This window comes from Oncorhynchus mykiss, chromosome 21 (assembly GCF_057628025.1).
Source record: "Oncorhynchus mykiss isolate SJ-2025 chromosome 21, ASM5762802v1, whole genome shotgun sequence".
Taxonomy (NCBI): Eukaryota; Metazoa; Chordata; class Actinopteri; order Salmoniformes; family Salmonidae; genus Oncorhynchus; species Oncorhynchus mykiss.
Window position 1 is genome coordinate 2,150,649 of NC_143042.1, and position 19,490 is coordinate 2,170,138.

The window sequence follows — 19,490 nt, forward strand, 5'->3', positions numbered from 1 at the left end:
AGCTAGCTGGCCAGTCTACTTCTCACAGATGCCAGCCTCTGTAGTTGCTCAACTGCAGCCTGTTTTTCAGGAGTTCCTCAAAAATAAAGCTCAATCCATCTGTCGACATGTTAGTGTACACAAACACACAAAGAAAAACAAATCTACTCAGATTAACAAGAGCATCGTTAGCCTGCTCCCTGTAACTAATCCACTGAAAAGGGGCCTTCCTTCCCAAGCCTTAAATGCCTTCCGCTCAGCATGACATTTCCCTTTAAAACTAACTAGATACATGTCTCACAAGGCTATGAAAATAGTGATTCATATCACACTTAAACCTTCCAGAGACAGGGCTTTATTAGTTGGTATAGCCTCTTGTCTAGTTGGTATAGCCTCTTGTCTAGCTCTACACTGGTTTAATGGTAGTAGATGTCAGGGAACTCTTGTCTCCTGATCACTGCAGCAGATGTGGGTAGGTAGGCAGGCAGGTCTATGTTCTTGAGTGTCTCTCTGGCAGAGACTCAGTCATGTGGCCTCGGTGTCAAGACCACATCAACGGGCCTTGGTCTCTCGGTCATACGGGTCGGGTCTGGGTGTGAATAATATATTGGGATAATTAATGTGATCCTGATCTCAGCCGTCTGTCCATCATAATGCCAAAGCCAGTATCTCCCTTCCATATCCCCATCCACTCTCTGTTGGCAGTGGTGTCAAGGTTGTCAGATCAGATAACACAATGACACACTTAGCCTCAAAAATGGCCTCATATTGTGATGAACAACAGCTCTAGCACTGGACGTCATCTTTACATGAATGGCAACCCAGGCCCTCTCCTTCCTGCCCCCTGGCTATCACAGACAGAGCTCACTCAGGTGGCAACCCAGGCCCTCTCCTGTCTTCCTGCCCCCTGGCTATGACAGACAGAGCTCACTCAGGTGGCAACCCAGGCCCTCTCCTGTCTTCCTGCCCCCTGGCTATGACAGACAGAGCTCACTCAGGTGGCAACCCAGGCCCTCTCCTGTCTTCCTGCCCCCTGGCTATGACAGACAGAGCGCACTCAGGTGGCAACCCAGGCCCTCTCCTGTCTTCCTGCCCCCTGGCTATGACAGACAGAGCTCACTCAGGTGGCAACCCAGGCCCTCTCCTTCCTGCCCCCTGGCTATGACAGACAGAGCTCACCCAGGTTCATTTTGATTGGCCAGAAGATATAGCCCAGGCTGAGCTACATTCACATACCCCAGGCTAGCACTATACCATAAAAGGGGCTCAGTTAGCCTCCCTAGCCTACATTCTTCTTAGTGCTTGTTAGGATCAATCAATGCTGACCGACATTGAACATGACAGCCTCACAAAGAAACATTGTTACTGTTGTGGCCATGTCCAGACACCCATGTGCTTTCCAGTGTGCGCTGGTGTCTTAAAATCACCTCTGCTTTCGGAGAGGCTAGTGGCAGTTAAATACAGCAGTAGGTATGTCATGTGTAATTGGGCCCTGCAGCCGCCCCTCCAACTTACCCTAGGGTGTACCCGAAATGGCATCCTATTCCCTACATACTAGTCACCATAACCCTATGGGCCCTGGTCAAAGGTTGTGCACTACCAACCCACTATCAAGCGCCTCAGGCTTAGAAAAAGTCTAAAACCACTGTTGGTATTAATTTGCATGTGGTGGATAACTGTGGTATTCTGCTATTCAGACACATTAACATGTCAATACTGTACAGGCCTCTGTCACACAGGGTATTGGATTTTTAGTTGTTGCCAATACAATCAGTCATTGGGTGATAAGTTAGTAACATCTAGTCAGTCATAGAACAGGGCCAAGGCTAGGGGAGAATTTAGAAGTGACTGAGTGGACAAAAGCACCAAAATATTCCAGGTAAATTAGGTAACATGTTGAGGCTGGGGGTCGTATGTCAGCCAGCCTAACCTAAGCATCACTAGAAAGGGTAATGATTTTAACATCTTGTCAGACTGCATTACTATTTTAAATGGGAGGATTGTAATTTTAAAAGTTAAACAACCTTAAGCATGTGTAGTAACTATATGCAGTTACAAATCGAGGACAAAGGTGGAGCATGTCGTGCTATAAACCAGGGATTCCCAAACTCGGTCCTGGGTGCACGTTTTGGTCATCAAGTTTGATTATTTGAATCAGCTGTGTAGTGCTAGGGCAAAACCCAAAACTTGCACCCAGAAGGGGGGGCCCAGGGCAGAGTTTGGGAAGCCCTGCTATAAACCACTTCCTTTCACAATCCTAATTTCGCACTGCCCCTGGTCCTTACGCAACATCCGTCAACTCCCTATTTCAGACCCCACCGACATAGCTGGCTGACTGGCTGGGACAGGCCAGACAGAACACCACATACCAACCCGTTTTCTGTTCAACACAAAATCCTCGCAGATAATTGATACGAATACAGATTGATTATGTCTGCAATGTAATAGCAGGAATATTATGTGGAGAATGCAATATCAATATATTGAGATAAACACGAAGTCGGATGTCATGGACAAAGAAGTAGCTAGGGAGTGGGACTGGGGAAAAGTTAGCCAGCTAGCCACCCAGTTAGACATGTCTGGTATGCATGCACGCATTCCAGTTTGTATTTCTGATAAATAAGGTAGTCTATGTATAAACGGTTTTGTATTTCCATTGAATACAGCAATCTACCAAGCAAATAATTTGCTGCTATTAATAAGATGAAAAGCACGAATGACAACTCGGCTCATGCTAGCTAGCTTGCCTACTGTCAATGGTGGGAAGTTGACAAAGCTTTCTGGTCTTAATCGATGTCTGCCAATGAAACTGTCAATATTCAAAACAGCGAGCAAGCAGCGAGCAAGCATGTTCATGAAGATTTTAGGTCATGGTGGTACGAAATGTGAGTTAGACAGGCACGCCTGACAAGCTAGGTAACCAGCTAACGTTTAGCTCTTGCTAACGTAAAGTCAAGAGCGCATCGATTACTACACTCGGGTGGCTGGTTTGGGAGGCCTTAGCACCCACGCCTATATTATTGAACGGTATACCGTTAAAGTACTGTACTGAAAAACTCTTCGCTTTCCGATTAGAAGAGAGGGAATATGCACATTTCTAAAAAGGTGACAATGCTCGGCCGCATTAAATTACAAGCCTGGAGATTTGTATGAGGGAATTGCAGGAGAAATGTGTCCCTCCGCCCCCAGGATAGCATAGCAAGCCGCCCAGCAGGGAGCGTTCACACGGGAAAAGCCTAAAAGAAGCATCACGAGGAACAAAAAAAACTACCGCAGACAGAGACACTATCGACTGAAGACTCATGAATCCATTGTGTTGAAGCTAAACAGTCGACACATCACCCATTTGTCGGTCAGCGCGGAGGAACCGGTTAGAACTGCTCGTGTGTGTTCGAGAGAGGGAGAAGGATGTCTGGCTGGTCTCACCATAAAGTCACTGCCGAAGTTATCCTCTCCTTTCTGGTCCCCTTCTCGCATAACACAAACCCCTTGGATGAACTTTCTCAGGATATTCGCCTGGTCCATCCTCTCGGCCCGCTGTCCGGCGGCTTGTCCGGTTTTCCCACGGTATGTAAAATAAATCCAAAGTGGGGAAAACGAGAAAAAATATAAAAATAGCTTGAGCTATATATCCTCGCAGATAATCATTTCAACATCCCCTAACGCCCCATGTTATTTTTCATATTCTCTTCGGGTTAGACAATAATAATCAAAATAAAATTCGTGATTCCGTTGTTGTTTCTAAATATATATCACAAGCTATGACTGTAAACTAGCTATCGTTACTTGAATATAAAAATCCAAACACCGGTTCACCCCTCCCTGGCTCGCCGCTGCCACATTCACAAGTCAGCTACAAGAATACACTGACTGCGGTCGCCCCTAACCCCACTTGGAAACATTAACGCCCATTTCACTAAATGGCTTACTGTAATTGGTCCGTAGCTTCAAGAAATTAGTACGTGATTGGTGAATACGTTACGTCAATCTAAAATGTCAATAAATTAAGTGGGCGACGCTCACGTCAATCACTATGTCTCCTGTTCTTCTCTCTCATTGGTTAAATTCTATTTAGCGCTTCCTTCTTAGGTTTTGCTGTAATGCAATTGTTACAATGGATTGGTGCATAGTGTTCTCCCCTATATTGTGAAATGATTACGAAAAAAAAAATCAATCTTTCATGTGGTTAAAATGATACAGTTGCCTAATAATATCCTGGATGGACATGGTTCTGTGTCCTCGGCCGTCTCTTTTCTGTCTAACTGTGTCTTCCTCTGTGATCTCAAATACACAGGCATCCACAGTGTCAGGAAGCATTCTTGACCTGTAGAAGTTAAGAAATGAAAGGCCGGGCAGTGCATTCCCTCTCTCTCACAAACACCACTCTTTCACTTACGTTCACGTCACTTGAGAGACAGATTCATTTTGTACTGTAACACGAGAACACAGGTTAAATCTAAAAGCACATGTGTACTAATTTACTATTTGTCTCTGGTCAAATGTAGGTCACTGCTGTATTATTATATATATATATATATATATTATTTGGGATAGGGTGTCAAAAAGACAGCATATGAAGGAGGATGACATCACACACCCCTGAACCACTCTTTTTGCAGGGGAATGAAAAACAGCCTGGGTCTAGTTCCTGTTTGTTTACAGATCTCCTCGACAAGGTACTTCAAAGTCTTCCCCCTCAACCGGTCACTTTCATGTCACAGACAGACCCCTCTGAGAGGCTTCACTGGGTCCTCCCTCCTCCCATTGTAACAGACGCTGTGGGGTAAACTCGGGGGATATCCTAGTTAGAGGTCAATCGTAACTTGCCCAACTTCCCGTTTGAATGACTGCAGATTTGATAGTTGTGTTAGCATGACAAGGCATTATGAGCTACTACCCCCCACTGACTGACAGTCTGTAAAGAAATACATCGCCATTCTCTTGTTTCCATGGAGATGAATTTTGCCTTATTTATTTGTTTTCTTTATAACCGTCTGCAATTTTAACTTCATTTTAACCGTCATGGGATTTACTGACTACACATGGGATTTACTGACTACACATGGGATTTACTGACTACACATGGGATTTACTGACTACACTAATGGGATTTACTGACTACACATGGGATTTACTGACTACACATGGGATTTACTGACTACACATTATATTTACTGACTACACATGATATTTACTGACTACACATGATACTTACTGACTACACATGGGATTTACTGACTACACATGGGATTTACTGACTACACATGGGATTTACTGACTACACATGGGATTTACTGACTACACATGGGATTTACTGACTACACATTATATTTACTGACTACACATGATATTTACTGACTACACATGATATTTACTGACTACACATGGGATTTACTGACTACACATGATATTTACTGACTACACATGGGATTTACTGACTACACATGGGATTTACTGACTACACATGGGATTTACTGACTACACATGGGATTTACTGACTACACATGATATTTACTGACTACACATTATATTTACTGACTACACATGGGATTTACTGACTCCACATGGGATTTACTGACTACACATGGGATTTACTGACTACACATGGGATTTACTGACTACACATGGGATTTACTGACTACACATGATATTTACTGACTACACATGATATTTACTGACTACACATGATATTTACTGACTACACTGACTATACATTATATTTACTGACTACACATGATATTTACTGACTACACATGATATTTACTGACTACACATGATTTTTACTGACTACACATGGGATTTACTGACTACACATGGGATTTACTGACTACACATTATATTTACTGACTACACATGGGATTTACTGACTACACATTATATTTACTGACTACACATGATATTTACTGACTACACATGATATTTACTGACTACACATTATATTTACTGACATGATATTTACTGACTACACATGATATTTACTGACTACACATGGGATTTACTGACTACACATTATATTTACTGACTACACATGGGATTTACTGACTACACATAGGATTTACTGACTACACATGATATTTACTGACTACACATGGGATTTACTGACTACACATGGGATTTACTGACTACACATGATATTTACTGACTACACATGGGATATACTGACTACACATGATATTTACTGACTACACATGGGATTTACTGACTACACATGATATTTACTGACTACACATGATATTTACTGACTACACATGATATTTACTGATTACACATGGGATTTACTGACTACACATGGGATTTACTGACTACACATGATATTTACTGACTACACATGATATTTACTGACTACACATGATATTTACTGACTACACATTATATTTTTGCTCTGAGTTCAGACAGTTCTGTATTATTGCAGACTGGGTGTGAGGGGGTGTGTATGTATGTATGTATGTGTGGGTGGGTGTGTGCATTCCTGCGTGCGTGTGTGTGTTTGTGTATAAATATGCATTGACCACTTCCATCTACCATTATTTGTATCATATTGCTTGTAATGGCCGTGCTCCTCAGAGTTATAACCATCTACATGCGTAACAGCACAATCAAACTAGTAGGTCTAACAAGCACAGTAAACCATTTGTGAGCTGCATATTTCTCCCAACAACTTGTACACTCATAGTTAGAGCTGTCATAGGATTTGTCTCATGTCTAGGTCAGAGCAGTTTAGAACATGTCTTTAGTCCAGAAACATTCTAATTCTAATTGGGGCTCCCGAGTGGCTCAGCTGTCTAAGGCGCTGCATCTCAGTGCTAGAGGCATCACTACAGACCCTGGTTAGATTCCAGGCTGTATCACAACCAGCCGTGATTGGGAGTCCCACAGGGCGGCGCACAATTGGCCCAGTGTTGTCCGGGTTAGGGTTTGGCCGGGGTGGGCCGTCATTGTAAATAAGAATTTGTTCTTCACTGGCTTGTCTAGTTAAATAAAGGTTCAACAAAATAAAACAAATACAAAATTCTCACTGTCTCACATGACACATTTTCACCACAAATGAGGGACCGTAATTTAATTCATCATCAGACTGGCCTGCTGCTACTGCTTAAACAGGACAACTATCTCACAACTACGCAAAGGTAGACTGACTGTCCTACATGTGTTTTCATAATGGACTTTGTGTTCTGCACCGGGAGCTGTGGAAATGTTGTACTGTATAAATATATATATATATATATATTTTTACATTTTATTAGGATATGTTTTAATATATACAAGATGTTCAGTAACCTACAAACTCACAGGGAGAGTTTCAGCCTGCAGTGTTTGTCACACAGGAATCATGGTGGATTTATATTCTGAATTGAATCATCACCAGACTAAAGAGCTAAATAGAGGCTTATTCATGATTAATTCCTCTCAGTAGCAGTTCGCCCTGACATCCAAGAAACACTCAAGCAGCACCATGGTCAGAGCTGCCTCCAAAAGGAGCCTGCCCTCCTATCTTTCCTCAGGCTTTATAAATGACAACAAAACCCCCATTCAGGCTAGTCTGGGGAGGGGGGGGGGGGGGGGGGGGGGCAGAGGAGACCAAGCTGTAAAGGAGCCAGCTAGCCTGGCTTATAGACACACACTGGCAGGCCGAAGCCTGGAGGACTGCTCAGGTCCCCTCATGTCCCCTCATGTCCAATGAGTGGCTGTTTGAACTCAGAGAGCAGGATAGAAGTAGCTCAGTTCTCGAGCTTTTAAAGAAAACAAACGTTACTTCTTCTGTCCCGCTGTGTTCTTCTCACCCACCCAATACTCTTTCCTCATTTTATGATATTTGGAAACATTTTAATTACACTGGCTCTGTCTCAAAACCTATTCCCTTTATAGTGCACTACTTTTGACCAGATATCCCTACGCGGGCTCTGGTCTGAGGTAGGGCACTACTTTTGACCAGATATCCCTACGCGGGCTCTGGTCTGAGGTAGGGCACTACTTTTGACCAGATATCCCTACGCGGCTCTGGTCTGAGGTAGGGCACTAATTTTGACCAGATATCCCTACGCGGGCTCTGGTCTGAGGTAGGGCACTACTTTTGACCAGATATCCCTACGCGGGCTCTGGTCTGAGGTAGGGCACTACGGCTCTGGTCTGAGGTAGGGCACTACTTTTGACCAGATATCCCTACGCGGCTCTGGTCTGAGGTAGGGCACTACTTTTGACCAGATATCCCTACGCGGCTCTGGTCTGAGGTAGGGCACTACTTTTGACCAGATATCCCTACGCGGCTCTGGTCTGAGGTAGGGCACTACTTTTGACCAGATATCCCTACGCGGCTCTGGTCTGAGGTAGGGCACTATATTGGGAACAAGGAGTCCGTCATTTGTAATTTGCACATTGACAGGAGGCTATTACATTTGAGTCCTTTAGCTGATGCTCTCATCCACAGTGATTTCCAGTTAGTGCATTCATCTTCAGATAGCTACGTGAGACAACCACATGTCTCAGTCATAGTACATACATAGTTATTACTCTGCATTTCCAGGCGTCTATCTGCTCATCATTCACTGCAGGGAAAGGCGTGTGGGCAATGCGATGACCATCTCACAGAGATGAGGTCACAATTCCTTCAGCGTTCCCTCAGTGTTCCTAACATGCTCAGTAACCCTACTGGCACTTCTGAGAAAACAAAAAGATCACTACTTGTACTTTACTTGTACAGTAATTACTGTACATAGACATAATATGACATTTGAAATGTCTCTATTCATTTGAAACGTTTGTGAGTGTAATGTTTACTGTTCATTTTTATTGTTTGTCACTTTTGTTTATTATTTCCCATGCCAATAAAGACCTTTGATTTTCATTGACTTTAATTGAGTGTGTTGAAACAGTGGGATTTCTGAGTGAGAAAGTGAGAGCGGAAGGAGAGAGAGAGGTGGTATAGACAACATACAGAGACAGATACCCCTCAGTCAGTTATTCCAGTAGTTCCAGAGACAACATACAGAGACAGATATCCCTCAGTCAGTTATTCCAGTAGTTACAGAGACAGATATCCCTCAGTCAGTTATTCCAGTAGTTACAGAGACAGATATCCCTCAGTCAGTTATTCCAGTAGTTACAGAGACAACATACAGAGACAGATACCCCTCAGTCAGTTATTCCAGTAGTTCCAGAGACAACATACAGAGACAGATATCCCTCAGTCAGTTATTCCAGTAGTTACAGAGACAGATATCCCTCAGTCAGTTATTCCAGTAGTTACAGAGACAGATACCCCTCAGTCAGTTATTCCAGTAGTTACAGAGACAACATACAGAGACAGATACCCCTCAGTCAGTTATTCCAGTAGTTACAGAGACAGATATCCCTCAGTCAGTTATTCCAGTAGTTGCAGAGACAGATATCCCTCAGTCAGTTATTCCAGTAGTTACAGAGACAGATATCCCTCAGTCAGTTATTCCAGTAGTTACAGAGACAGATATCCCTCAGTCAGTTATTCCAGTAGTTACAGAGACAGATACCCCTCAGTCAGTTATTCCAGTAGTTACAGAGACAGATATCCCTCAGTCAGTTATTCCAGTAGTTGCAGAGACAGATATCCCTCAGTCAGTTATTCCAGTAGTTACAGAGACAAATATCCCTCAGTCAGTTATTCCAGTAGTTACAGAGACAACATACAGAGACAGATACCCCTCAGTCAGTTATTCCAGTAGTTACAGAGACAGATATCCCTCAGTCAGTTATTCCAGTAGTTCCAGAGACAGATATCCCTCAGTCAGTTATTCCAGTAGTTACAGAGACAACATACAGAGACAGATACCCCTCAGTCAGTTATTCCAGTAGTTACAGAGACAGATATCCCTCAGTCAGTTATTCCAGTAGTTGCAGAGACAGATATCCCTCAGTCAGTTATTCCAGTAGTTACAGAGACAGATATCCCTCAGTCAGTTATTCCAGTAGTTACAGAGACAGATATCCCTCAGTCAGTTATTCCAGTAGTTACAGAGACAGATACCCCTCAGTCAGTTATTCCAGTAGTTACAGAGACAGATATCCCTCAGTCAGTTATTCCAGTAGTTGCAGAGACAGATATCCCTCAGTCAGTTATTCCAGTAGTTACAGAGACAAATATCCCTCAGTCAGTTATTCCAGTAGTTACAGAGACAACATACAGAGACAGATACCCCTCAGTCAGTTATTCCAGTAGTTACAGAGACAGATATCCCTCAGTCAGTTATTCCAGTAGTTCCAGAGACAGATATCCCTCAGTCAGTTATTCCAGTAGTTACAGAGACAGATATCCCTCAGTCAGTTATTCCATTAGTTCCAGAGACAGATATCCCTCAGTCAGTTACTCCAGTAGTTCCAGAGACAACATACAGAGACAGATACCCCTCAGTCAGTTATTCCAGTAGTTACAGAGACAGATATCCCTCAGTCAGTTATTCCAGTAGTTCCAGAGACAGATATCCCTCGGTCAGTTATTCCAGTAGTTCCAGAGACAGATATCCCTCAGTCAGTTATTCCAGTAATTCCAGAGACAACATACAGAGACAGATACCCCTCAGTCAGTTATTCCAGTAGTTACAGAGACAGATATCCCTCAGTCAGTTCTTCCAGTAGTTACAGAGACATATATCCCTCAGTCAGTTATTCCAGTAGTTCCAGAGACAGATATCCCTCAGTCAGTTATTCCAGTAGTTACAGAGACAGATATCCCTCAGTCAGTTATTCCAATAGTTGTTCAGGTTGTTGACTCGTCATCGGCGAGGCCAATCCAGCCTGACCTCTGATGAATGCTTTCCTTTTCAGATAGGGCTCGAGCCTCTCTAGCGTGCTGTGCTATTAAAACCCAGAACCATAACAGACACGGGATGCTCCCAAATCGCATCGATATAGTTCACTACGTTTGACCAGAGCTCTATGGAATGCAGACCATGGGTTATATGGCTCCCTACTGGTGGGGATTCCATCACCAGCTCTATGGAACACAGACCATGGGTTATATGGCTCCCTACTGGTGGGGATTCCATCACCAGCTCTATGGAACGCAGACCATGGGTTATATGGCTCCCTACTGGTGGGGATTCCATCACCAGCTCTATGGAACGCAGACCATGGGTTATATGGCTCCCTACTGGTGGGGATTCCATCACCAGCTCTATGGAACGCAGACCATGGGTTATATAGCTTCCTACTGGTGGGGATTCCATCACCAGCTCTATGGAACACAGACCATGGGTTATATGGCTCCCTACTGGTGGGGATTCCATCACCAGCTCTATGGAACACAGACCATTGGTTATATGGCTCCCTACTGGTGGGGATTCCATCACCAGCTCTATGGAACACAGACCATGGGTTATATGGCTCCCTACTGGTGGGGATTCCATCACCAGCTCTATGGAACACAGACCATGGGTTATATGGCTCCATAGTGGTGGGGATTCCATCACCAGCTCTATGGAACACAGACCATGGGTTATATGGCTCCATAGTGGTGGGGATTCCATCACCAGCTCTATGGAACACAGACCATGGGTTATATGGCTCCCTACTGGTGGGGATTCCATCACCAGCTCTATGGAACACATACCATGGGTTATATGGCTCCATAGTGGTGGGGATTCCATCACCAGCTCTATGGAACACAGACCATGGGTTATATGGCTCCCTACTGGTGGGGATTCCATCACCAGCTCTATGGAATGATGCAGTTCAACAGTTCAGTATGAGGAAACCAACCAGACTAACAGGCCTATGATTGGTTCATATACATTTCACAGGAATTCATTGGAAAATAGTTTCTCACAGGTTTTTTTATGAAACATTTCAGATGTTCTTCATAATGCAATTAATGAAAAACAATTGTCTAGTCGTGTGAGAATGTATCAGTGAGCCTGAGAGGAGGATCCTCTCTCAGAGAGGAGGAGAGAGAAAGAGAGACAAGGGGAGAGAGAGGAGAGGAGGAGAGGGGAGAGAGAGGTGAGAGGAGGAGAGAGGAGGGGAGAGAGAGGAGAGAGGAGGAGAGAGAAGGGGAGAGAGAGGAGTGAGGAGGAGAGAGAAGGGGAGAGAGAGGAGTGAGGAGGAGAGAGAGAAGGGGTGAGAGAGAACAGGAGGAGGAGAGAGGAGGTTCCGTATCGCTTTGAGGGAGGAGAGGGGGATAAAGAAGAGGAAGAGAGAAAAGAGAGAGAGTAAGAGAGAGAGGAAGAGTGAGGGAAAGATGGAGTAGGGGAGATAGAAGAGAGGAGGTGAGAGGAGTAGAAATAAGGGGAGAGGGAGGAGAGGAGGAGGAGAGAGAAGGTTCCGTATCTCTTTGAGAGAGGACGAGAGGGGGGTAGAGATAAGGAAGAGAGAGAATGGGAGAGAGAGGAGAGGAGTAGGAGAGAGGAGGAGAGAGAGAAGGGGAGAGATGAGATAGAAGAAGAGAGAGAAGGGGAGAGAGAGGACAGGAGGAGGAGAGCGGATGTTCCATAACTCTTTGAGAGAAGATGAGAGGGGGGTAGAGAAGAGGAAGAGAGAGGAAGAGAGAGAGGAAGAGTGAGGGAAAGAAGTAGAAGGGGCGATAGAAGAGAGGAGGAGAGAGAAGAAGAGAGAGAGGAGGAGAGAGAGGAGGAGAGAGAAGAGGAGAGAGAAGAGGAGAGAGGAGGAGAGAGAAGAGGGACACAAGTAGAAGAGAGAGAAATGTCCTGGTGGTCCATCATCAGAGAGATACTGTATGTATAACAGATCATAAACACAGCACAGTATCCACTTCATCATATTTCCCAAGGCAACATGATTCTAATGTAATCAGCAACAATCGTGTGTGTTTGTGTGTGTGTGTGTGTCTTTAACAGGGACCTTATGGTCCTCTCTCATCCCCCCGTTCTCTCTTTCTCTCTCTCTTGGGTGTAAAAGCAGGAATGCAGCCGTCAGGGAATACAAGGCAGACCAGCTGAGCGGTGGAATGCTCTGACAAGCCCTAACAAAGCCCAGAAGAGGGAGGCTCCCCTGCACACACACACACACACACACACACACACACACACACACACACACACACACACACACACACACACACACACACACACACACACACACACACACACACACACACACACACACACACACACCCTGTCACCCAGGACCACCAGCTTTCTCCTGACACCTTACATGTCTACTTAGAACCTACAGTACAATTTGGGTGTTTCGTAAAAGTGCCAGCTTGCACATGTGTGGTCAATGCTATACCTTTTGCAAGATTTCACAACACAGAGCACACCCTTTCATAGCAGCTCCAGCTCCCAGCCAACCAGAGAGCGGTGCTCCCAGCCAGGCAGACAGAGAGAGGTGAACATGAAACTGCCTGCTGTAGATATGTGGAGGGTAAAATATCTGCCCCCAGGCTATAAAACATGGTACAGAGGTGTGTTTCACAATGCAGGTATTTTCATGGCAAACAGCTCTCCTATCTCTATAGCTCTACAGTATGTCTTCATAGTGCTCCTTCTCTCATATCTCTACAGTATGTCTTCATAGTGCTCCTCCTCTCCTCCTCTCCTATCTCTACAGTATGTCCTTATAGTGCTCCTCCTCTCCCATCTCTACAGTGTCCTCATAGTGCACCTCCTCTCCTCCTCTCCTCGTCTCCCATCTCTACAGTATGTCTTCATAGTGCTCCTCCTCTCCTCCTCTCCTATCTCTACAGTATGTCCTTATAGTGCTCCTCCTCTCCCATCTCTACAGTGTCCTCATAGTGCACCTCCTCTCCTCCTCTCCTCGTCTCCCATCTCTACAGTATGTCCTCATAGTGCACCTCCTCTCCTCCTCTCCTCCTCTCCCATCTCTACAGTATGTCCTCATAGTGCTCCTCCTCTCCTATCTCTACAGTGTCCTCGTCGTGCTCCTCCTCTCCTATCTCTCCGATCTCTACAGCATGTCCTCATAGTGCTCCTCCTCTCCTATCTCTCCTATGTCTACAGAATGTCCCCATAGTGCTCCTCCTCTCCTCCTCTCCTGTGTCTACAGCATGTCCTCATAGTGCTCCTCCTCTCCTCCTCTCCTATCTCTCCTACGTCTACAGCATGTCCTCATAGTGCTCCTTCTCTCCTCCTCTCCTATGTCTACAGCATGTCCTCATAGTGCTCCTCCTCTCCTATCTCTCCTATCTCTACAGCATGTCCTCATAGTGCTCCTCCTCTCCTCCTCTCCTATCTCTCCTATGTCTACAGCATGTCCTCATAGTGCTCCTTCTCTCCTCCTCTCCTATGTCTACAGCATGTCCTCATAGTGCTCCTCCTCTCCTATCTCTCCTATCTCTACAGCATGTCCTCATAGTGCTCCTCCTCTCCTCCTCTCCTATCTCTCCTATGTCTACAGAATGTCCCCATAGTGCTCCTCCTCTCCTCCTCTCCTATCTCTACTCTATTATTGTTATTGTTGTTATTATTATTATTATTATTATTATTATTGTTATTATTATTATTATTATTGTTATTATTATTATTGCTATTATTATTATTGTTGTTATTATTATTATTATTATTAATGTTATTATTATTATTATTGTTGTTATTATTATTATTGTTATTATTATTATTATTATTATTAATGTTATTATTATTATTATTATTGTTGTTGTTATTATTATTATTATTGTTATTATTATTATTATTATTATTATTGTTATTATTATTATTATTGTTATTATTATTATTGTTATTATTATTATTATTATTATTATTATTATTGTTATTATTATTATTATTATTGTTATTATTATTATTGTAATTATTATTATTATTATTATTATTATTATTGTTATTATTATTTTTATTATTGTTATTATTATTGTTATTATTATTTTATATGACCTTTATTTAAGCAGGGGTCATGCTGAGACCACCCTAAGTGTCTTTCACAGACGAGCCCTGCATGAACACATCAACAAACAATAATCACACTATCTATATACACATCAATTACACTATACTCAAGCAATCAGGCCCCAGGGGGTGTGGTATACGGCCAATATACCACGGCTAAGGGCTGGTCTTAAGCACGGGGTGTGAATACTTTCCGAATGTACAGTATCTAGAGAAAAATAAATTAAACTATTCATACACATCAATTACACTATACCTATATACACATCAATTACACTTCTGTAATGGTTTTCCTGTGGTGAAGGAGAGGCGGACCAAAATGCAGCGTGGTGGTTATTCATGTTCTTTAATAAAGGAACTATACATGAATAAACTAACAAAAACAAGAAACGTGAAAACCTAAAACAGCCCTATCTGGTGCAAACACGGAGACAGGAACAATCACCCACAAACACACAGTGAAACCCAGGCTACCTAAGTATGATTCTCAATCAGAGACAACTAATGACACCTGCCTCTGATTGAGAACCATACTAGGCCGAAACATAGAAATACCCAAATCATAGAAAAACAAACATAGACTGCCCACACAACTCACGCCCTGACCATACTAAATACATACAAAACAAAGGAAATTAAGGTCAGAACGTGACAACTATATCTATATACACAACAATTACACTATTCATACACATCAATTACACTATACCTATATACACATCAATTACACTATACCTATATACACATCAATTACACTATACCTATATACACATCAATTACACTATACCTATATACACATCAATTACACTATACCTATATACACATCAATTACACTATATCTATATACACATCAATTACAATATACCTATATACACATCAATTACACTATACCTATATACACATCAATTACACTATACCTATATACACATCAATTACACTATACCTATATACACATCAATTACACTATACCTATATACACATCAATTACACTATATCTATATACACATCAATTACAATATACCTATATACACATCAATTACACTATACCTATATACACATCAATTACACTATATCTATATACACAACAATTACACTATTCATACACATCAATTACACTATACCTATATACACATCAATTACACTATACCTATATACACATCAATTACACTATATCTATATACACATCAATTACACTATACCTATATACACATAAATTACACTATACCTATATACACATCAATTACACTATACTTGCAGTACAAACAGAAAGACAGTCAATGTGTCAACGCAGAGACACACTGGGTTCAGTATGGGCTCTCTGTAAATGATATCCCTACCAGATACAGAAGGCTGTAGGAATATCACTGGTTCTGGAACTATCAAAAGATAGAACAACAGTCAGCAAAGAGATGGAAGAGGCTGCAACACTTCTAACCTTCACTGAATCCAGGTGCCTTGAGTTGACAGAAAGAGAGATGGAAGAGGCTGCAACACTTCTAACCTTCACTGAATCCAGGTGCCTTGAGTTGACAGAAAGAGAGATGGAAGAGGCTGCAACACTTCTAACCTTCACTGAATCCAGGTGCCTTGAGTTGACAGAAAGAGAGATGGAAGAGGCTGCAACACTCCTAACCTTCACTGAATCCAGGTGCCTTGAGTTGACAGAGGCCTCTGGAACAGAATCCTTTCTTGTTCATATTTTGGAAACCTAAACAGAATGGGAGTCCATATTCACCCACACAAAGAATAGAAACAACATGGGAGTCCATATTCACCCACACAAAGAATAGAAACAACATGGGAGTCCATATTCACCCACACAAAGAATAGAAACAACATGGGAGTCCATATTCACCCACACAAAGAATAGAAACAACATGGGAGTCCATATTCACCCACACAAAGAATAGAAACAACATGGGAGTCCATATTCACCCACACAAAGAACAGAAACAACATGGGAGTCCATATTCACCCACACAAAGAATAGAAACAACATGGGAGTCCATATTCACCCACGCAAAGAATAAAAACAACATGGGAGTCCATATTCACCCACGCAAAGAATAAAAACAACATGGGAGTCCATATTCACCCACACAAAGAATAAAAACAACATGGGAGTCCATATTCACCCACACAAAGAACAGAAACAACATGGGAGTCCATATTCACCCACACAAAGAATAGAAACAACATGGGAGTCCATATTCACCCACACAAAGAATAGAAACAACATGGGAGTCCATATTCACCCACACAAAGAACAGAAACAACATGGGAGTCCATATTCACCCACACAAAGAATAGAAACAACATGGGAGTCCATATTCACCCACGCAAAGAATAAAAACAACATGGGAGTCCATATTCACCCACACAAAGAATAAAAACAACATGGGAGTCCATATTCACCCACACAAAGAACAGAAACAACATGGGAGTCCATATTCACCCACACAAAGAATAGAAACAACATGGGAGTCCATATTCACCCACACAAAGAATAGAAACAACATGGGAGTCCATATTCACCCACACAAAGAACAGAAACAACATGGGAGTCCATATTCACCCACACAAAGAATAGAAACAACATGGGTGTCAATATTCACCCACGCAAAGAACAGAAACAGAGGGGTAGTGGGAGCGTGGGTGTGGATTGGGCTTAGGGAGTGGTGCTGTGGCTTATGTGGCATTGGGTGCTATGTGTGTGTGTGTGTGTGTGTGTGTGTGTGTGTGTGTGTGTGTGTGTGTGTGTGTGTGTGTGTGTGTGTGTGTGTGTGTGTGTGTATAGTGACACCCTCTATGTGACCCACACCAACCCCTCAGACTCCAGGCTGCCTGTGTCTGTCCTAAATCATATGTCTGTTTCATTCTTAACTCTCTGATTTTCACCACACACACACACACACACACACACACACACACACACACACACACACACACACACACACACACACACACACACACACACACACACACACACACACACACACACACACACACACAACAGGGGCCCGTCCACCACGACTGTCTCTCCCATTCTGCTGAGAGCCAGATGGAGGCGGTCGGTCCCTCTGTCAGATTTAGAACCTCCACATAATTGCTGCCCCGGCCTGTATGTGTGAGAGCTGTGTGTGTGTGTGTGTGTGTGTGTGTGTGTGTGTGTGTGTGTGTGTGTATCTGTGTGTGTGTGTTTGTGACCTGTGTGTGCATGTATCTGTGTGTGTGTGTTTGTGAGCCTTGTGTGCGTGTGTGCGTGTGTGTGTGTGTGTGTGTGTGTGTGTGTGTGTGTGTGTGTGTATGTGTGTGTGTGTGTGTGTGTGTGTGTGTGTGTGTGTGTGCGTGTGTGTGAGAGAGAGCCATGTGTCGTGTAAGCCATGTGTGTGTATTCTGTGTTTTTCCAAGGTCCTGCACGGCCATGGGAGGAAGAGTCCCTCACGGACTGAACCGCAGTTCTGAACAGAAACACAAACACATGAGAACCCACTGGCAGAACAGAACCAGCTGGAACAGGCCATCCATCAAACAATAATGGAACTGAAAACTCAAACTAAAGAAAGACGTGCCCACCCCCCTACCCCACCCCGACGTGCCCACCACCCTACCCCACCCCGACGGGCCCACCACCCTACCCACCGCGACGTGCCCACCCCCTACCCCACCCCGACGTGCCCACCACCCTACCCCACCCCGACGTGCCCACCCTGTCGAGAGGATGGCGATGGTGTGGTGGCATGGGTGCCGCCATGCCTCAATCCAGACCCACAGTGTGTCTGAAATAGCACCACGATCCCTATATAGTACACTACTTTTGACCAGAGGGCACATAGGGCCCTAATCAAAAAGTAGTGCACTATATAGGGAACAGGGTGCCATTTTAGATGCCGCCACAGACTATCCTGTCTTCAGGAAGCGCTGTCTGGTTGGCTGCAGCAGTGTTGTTCCTGGGTTAGCTGTTGTTAGGCTGTGAATCACCGACCTCATCTGGGGTGTGTTGGTCTCTGGGTCAGAGGAGACTTTGGTCTCTCTAGTCTTCTATGAACACTGAACACACATCTGCTTGAAATGCAGAGATTTTGGTTTTCATCAAACTGAGCAATATTTTTAGAACGTTCAACAGAGGTTGAATGAAAGGTCAAGTGCATGTTATGAATGACAACTGTACGGTTCTAGGTTTGCATCTTAAATGGCACCCTATTCCCTAAAGAGCACCCTATTCCCTAAATAGCATCCTATTCCCTAAATAGCACCATATTCCCTAAATAGCACCCTATTCCCTAAATAGCACCATATTCCCTAAATGGCACCATATTCCCTAAAGAGCATCCTATTCCCTAAAGAGCATCCTATTCCCTAAATAGCACCATATTCCCTAAATAGCACCATATTCCCTAAATAGCACCATATTCCCTAAATAGCACCATATTCCCTAAATGGCACCATATTCCCTAAAGTGCATCCTATTCCCTAAAGAGCATCCTATTCCCTAAATAGCACCATATTCCCTAAATAGCACCATATTCCCTAAAGAGCATCCTATTCCCTAAATAGCACCATATTCCCTAAATAGCACCATATTCCCTAAATAGCACCATATTCCCTAAAGAGCATCCTATTCCCTAAATAGCACCATATTCCCTAAAGAGCACCCTATTC

The 19,490-nt window shown here is 43.4% G+C and overlaps 1 protein-coding gene across 7 annotated transcripts in view; it reads right to left on the reverse strand.

The window, feature by feature from the left end:
* The window catches only part of LOC110518048 (tyrosine-protein phosphatase non-receptor type 12), a 101,274-nt gene that overhangs the window by 78,859 nt on the left and 2,925 nt on the right, over window positions 1-19,490 (reverse strand). For 5 of the 7 annotated variants that reach the window (XR_016490095.1, XM_090213424.1, XM_090213421.1 and 2 more), the window contains exon 1: window positions 3,406-3,873. The exons of the other annotated variants lie outside the window; for them this stretch is intronic. Coding sequence is in view for 4 of the 5 variants with exons in the window: in XM_090213424.1 (XP_090069550.1) it covers window positions 3,406-3,504 (99 nt within the window). In the remaining variant the exon portion in view is untranslated. Of the gene's footprint in view, window positions 1-3,405; window positions 3,874-19,490 lie in introns of those variants that run through there. 7 annotated transcript variants of the gene reach the window in all.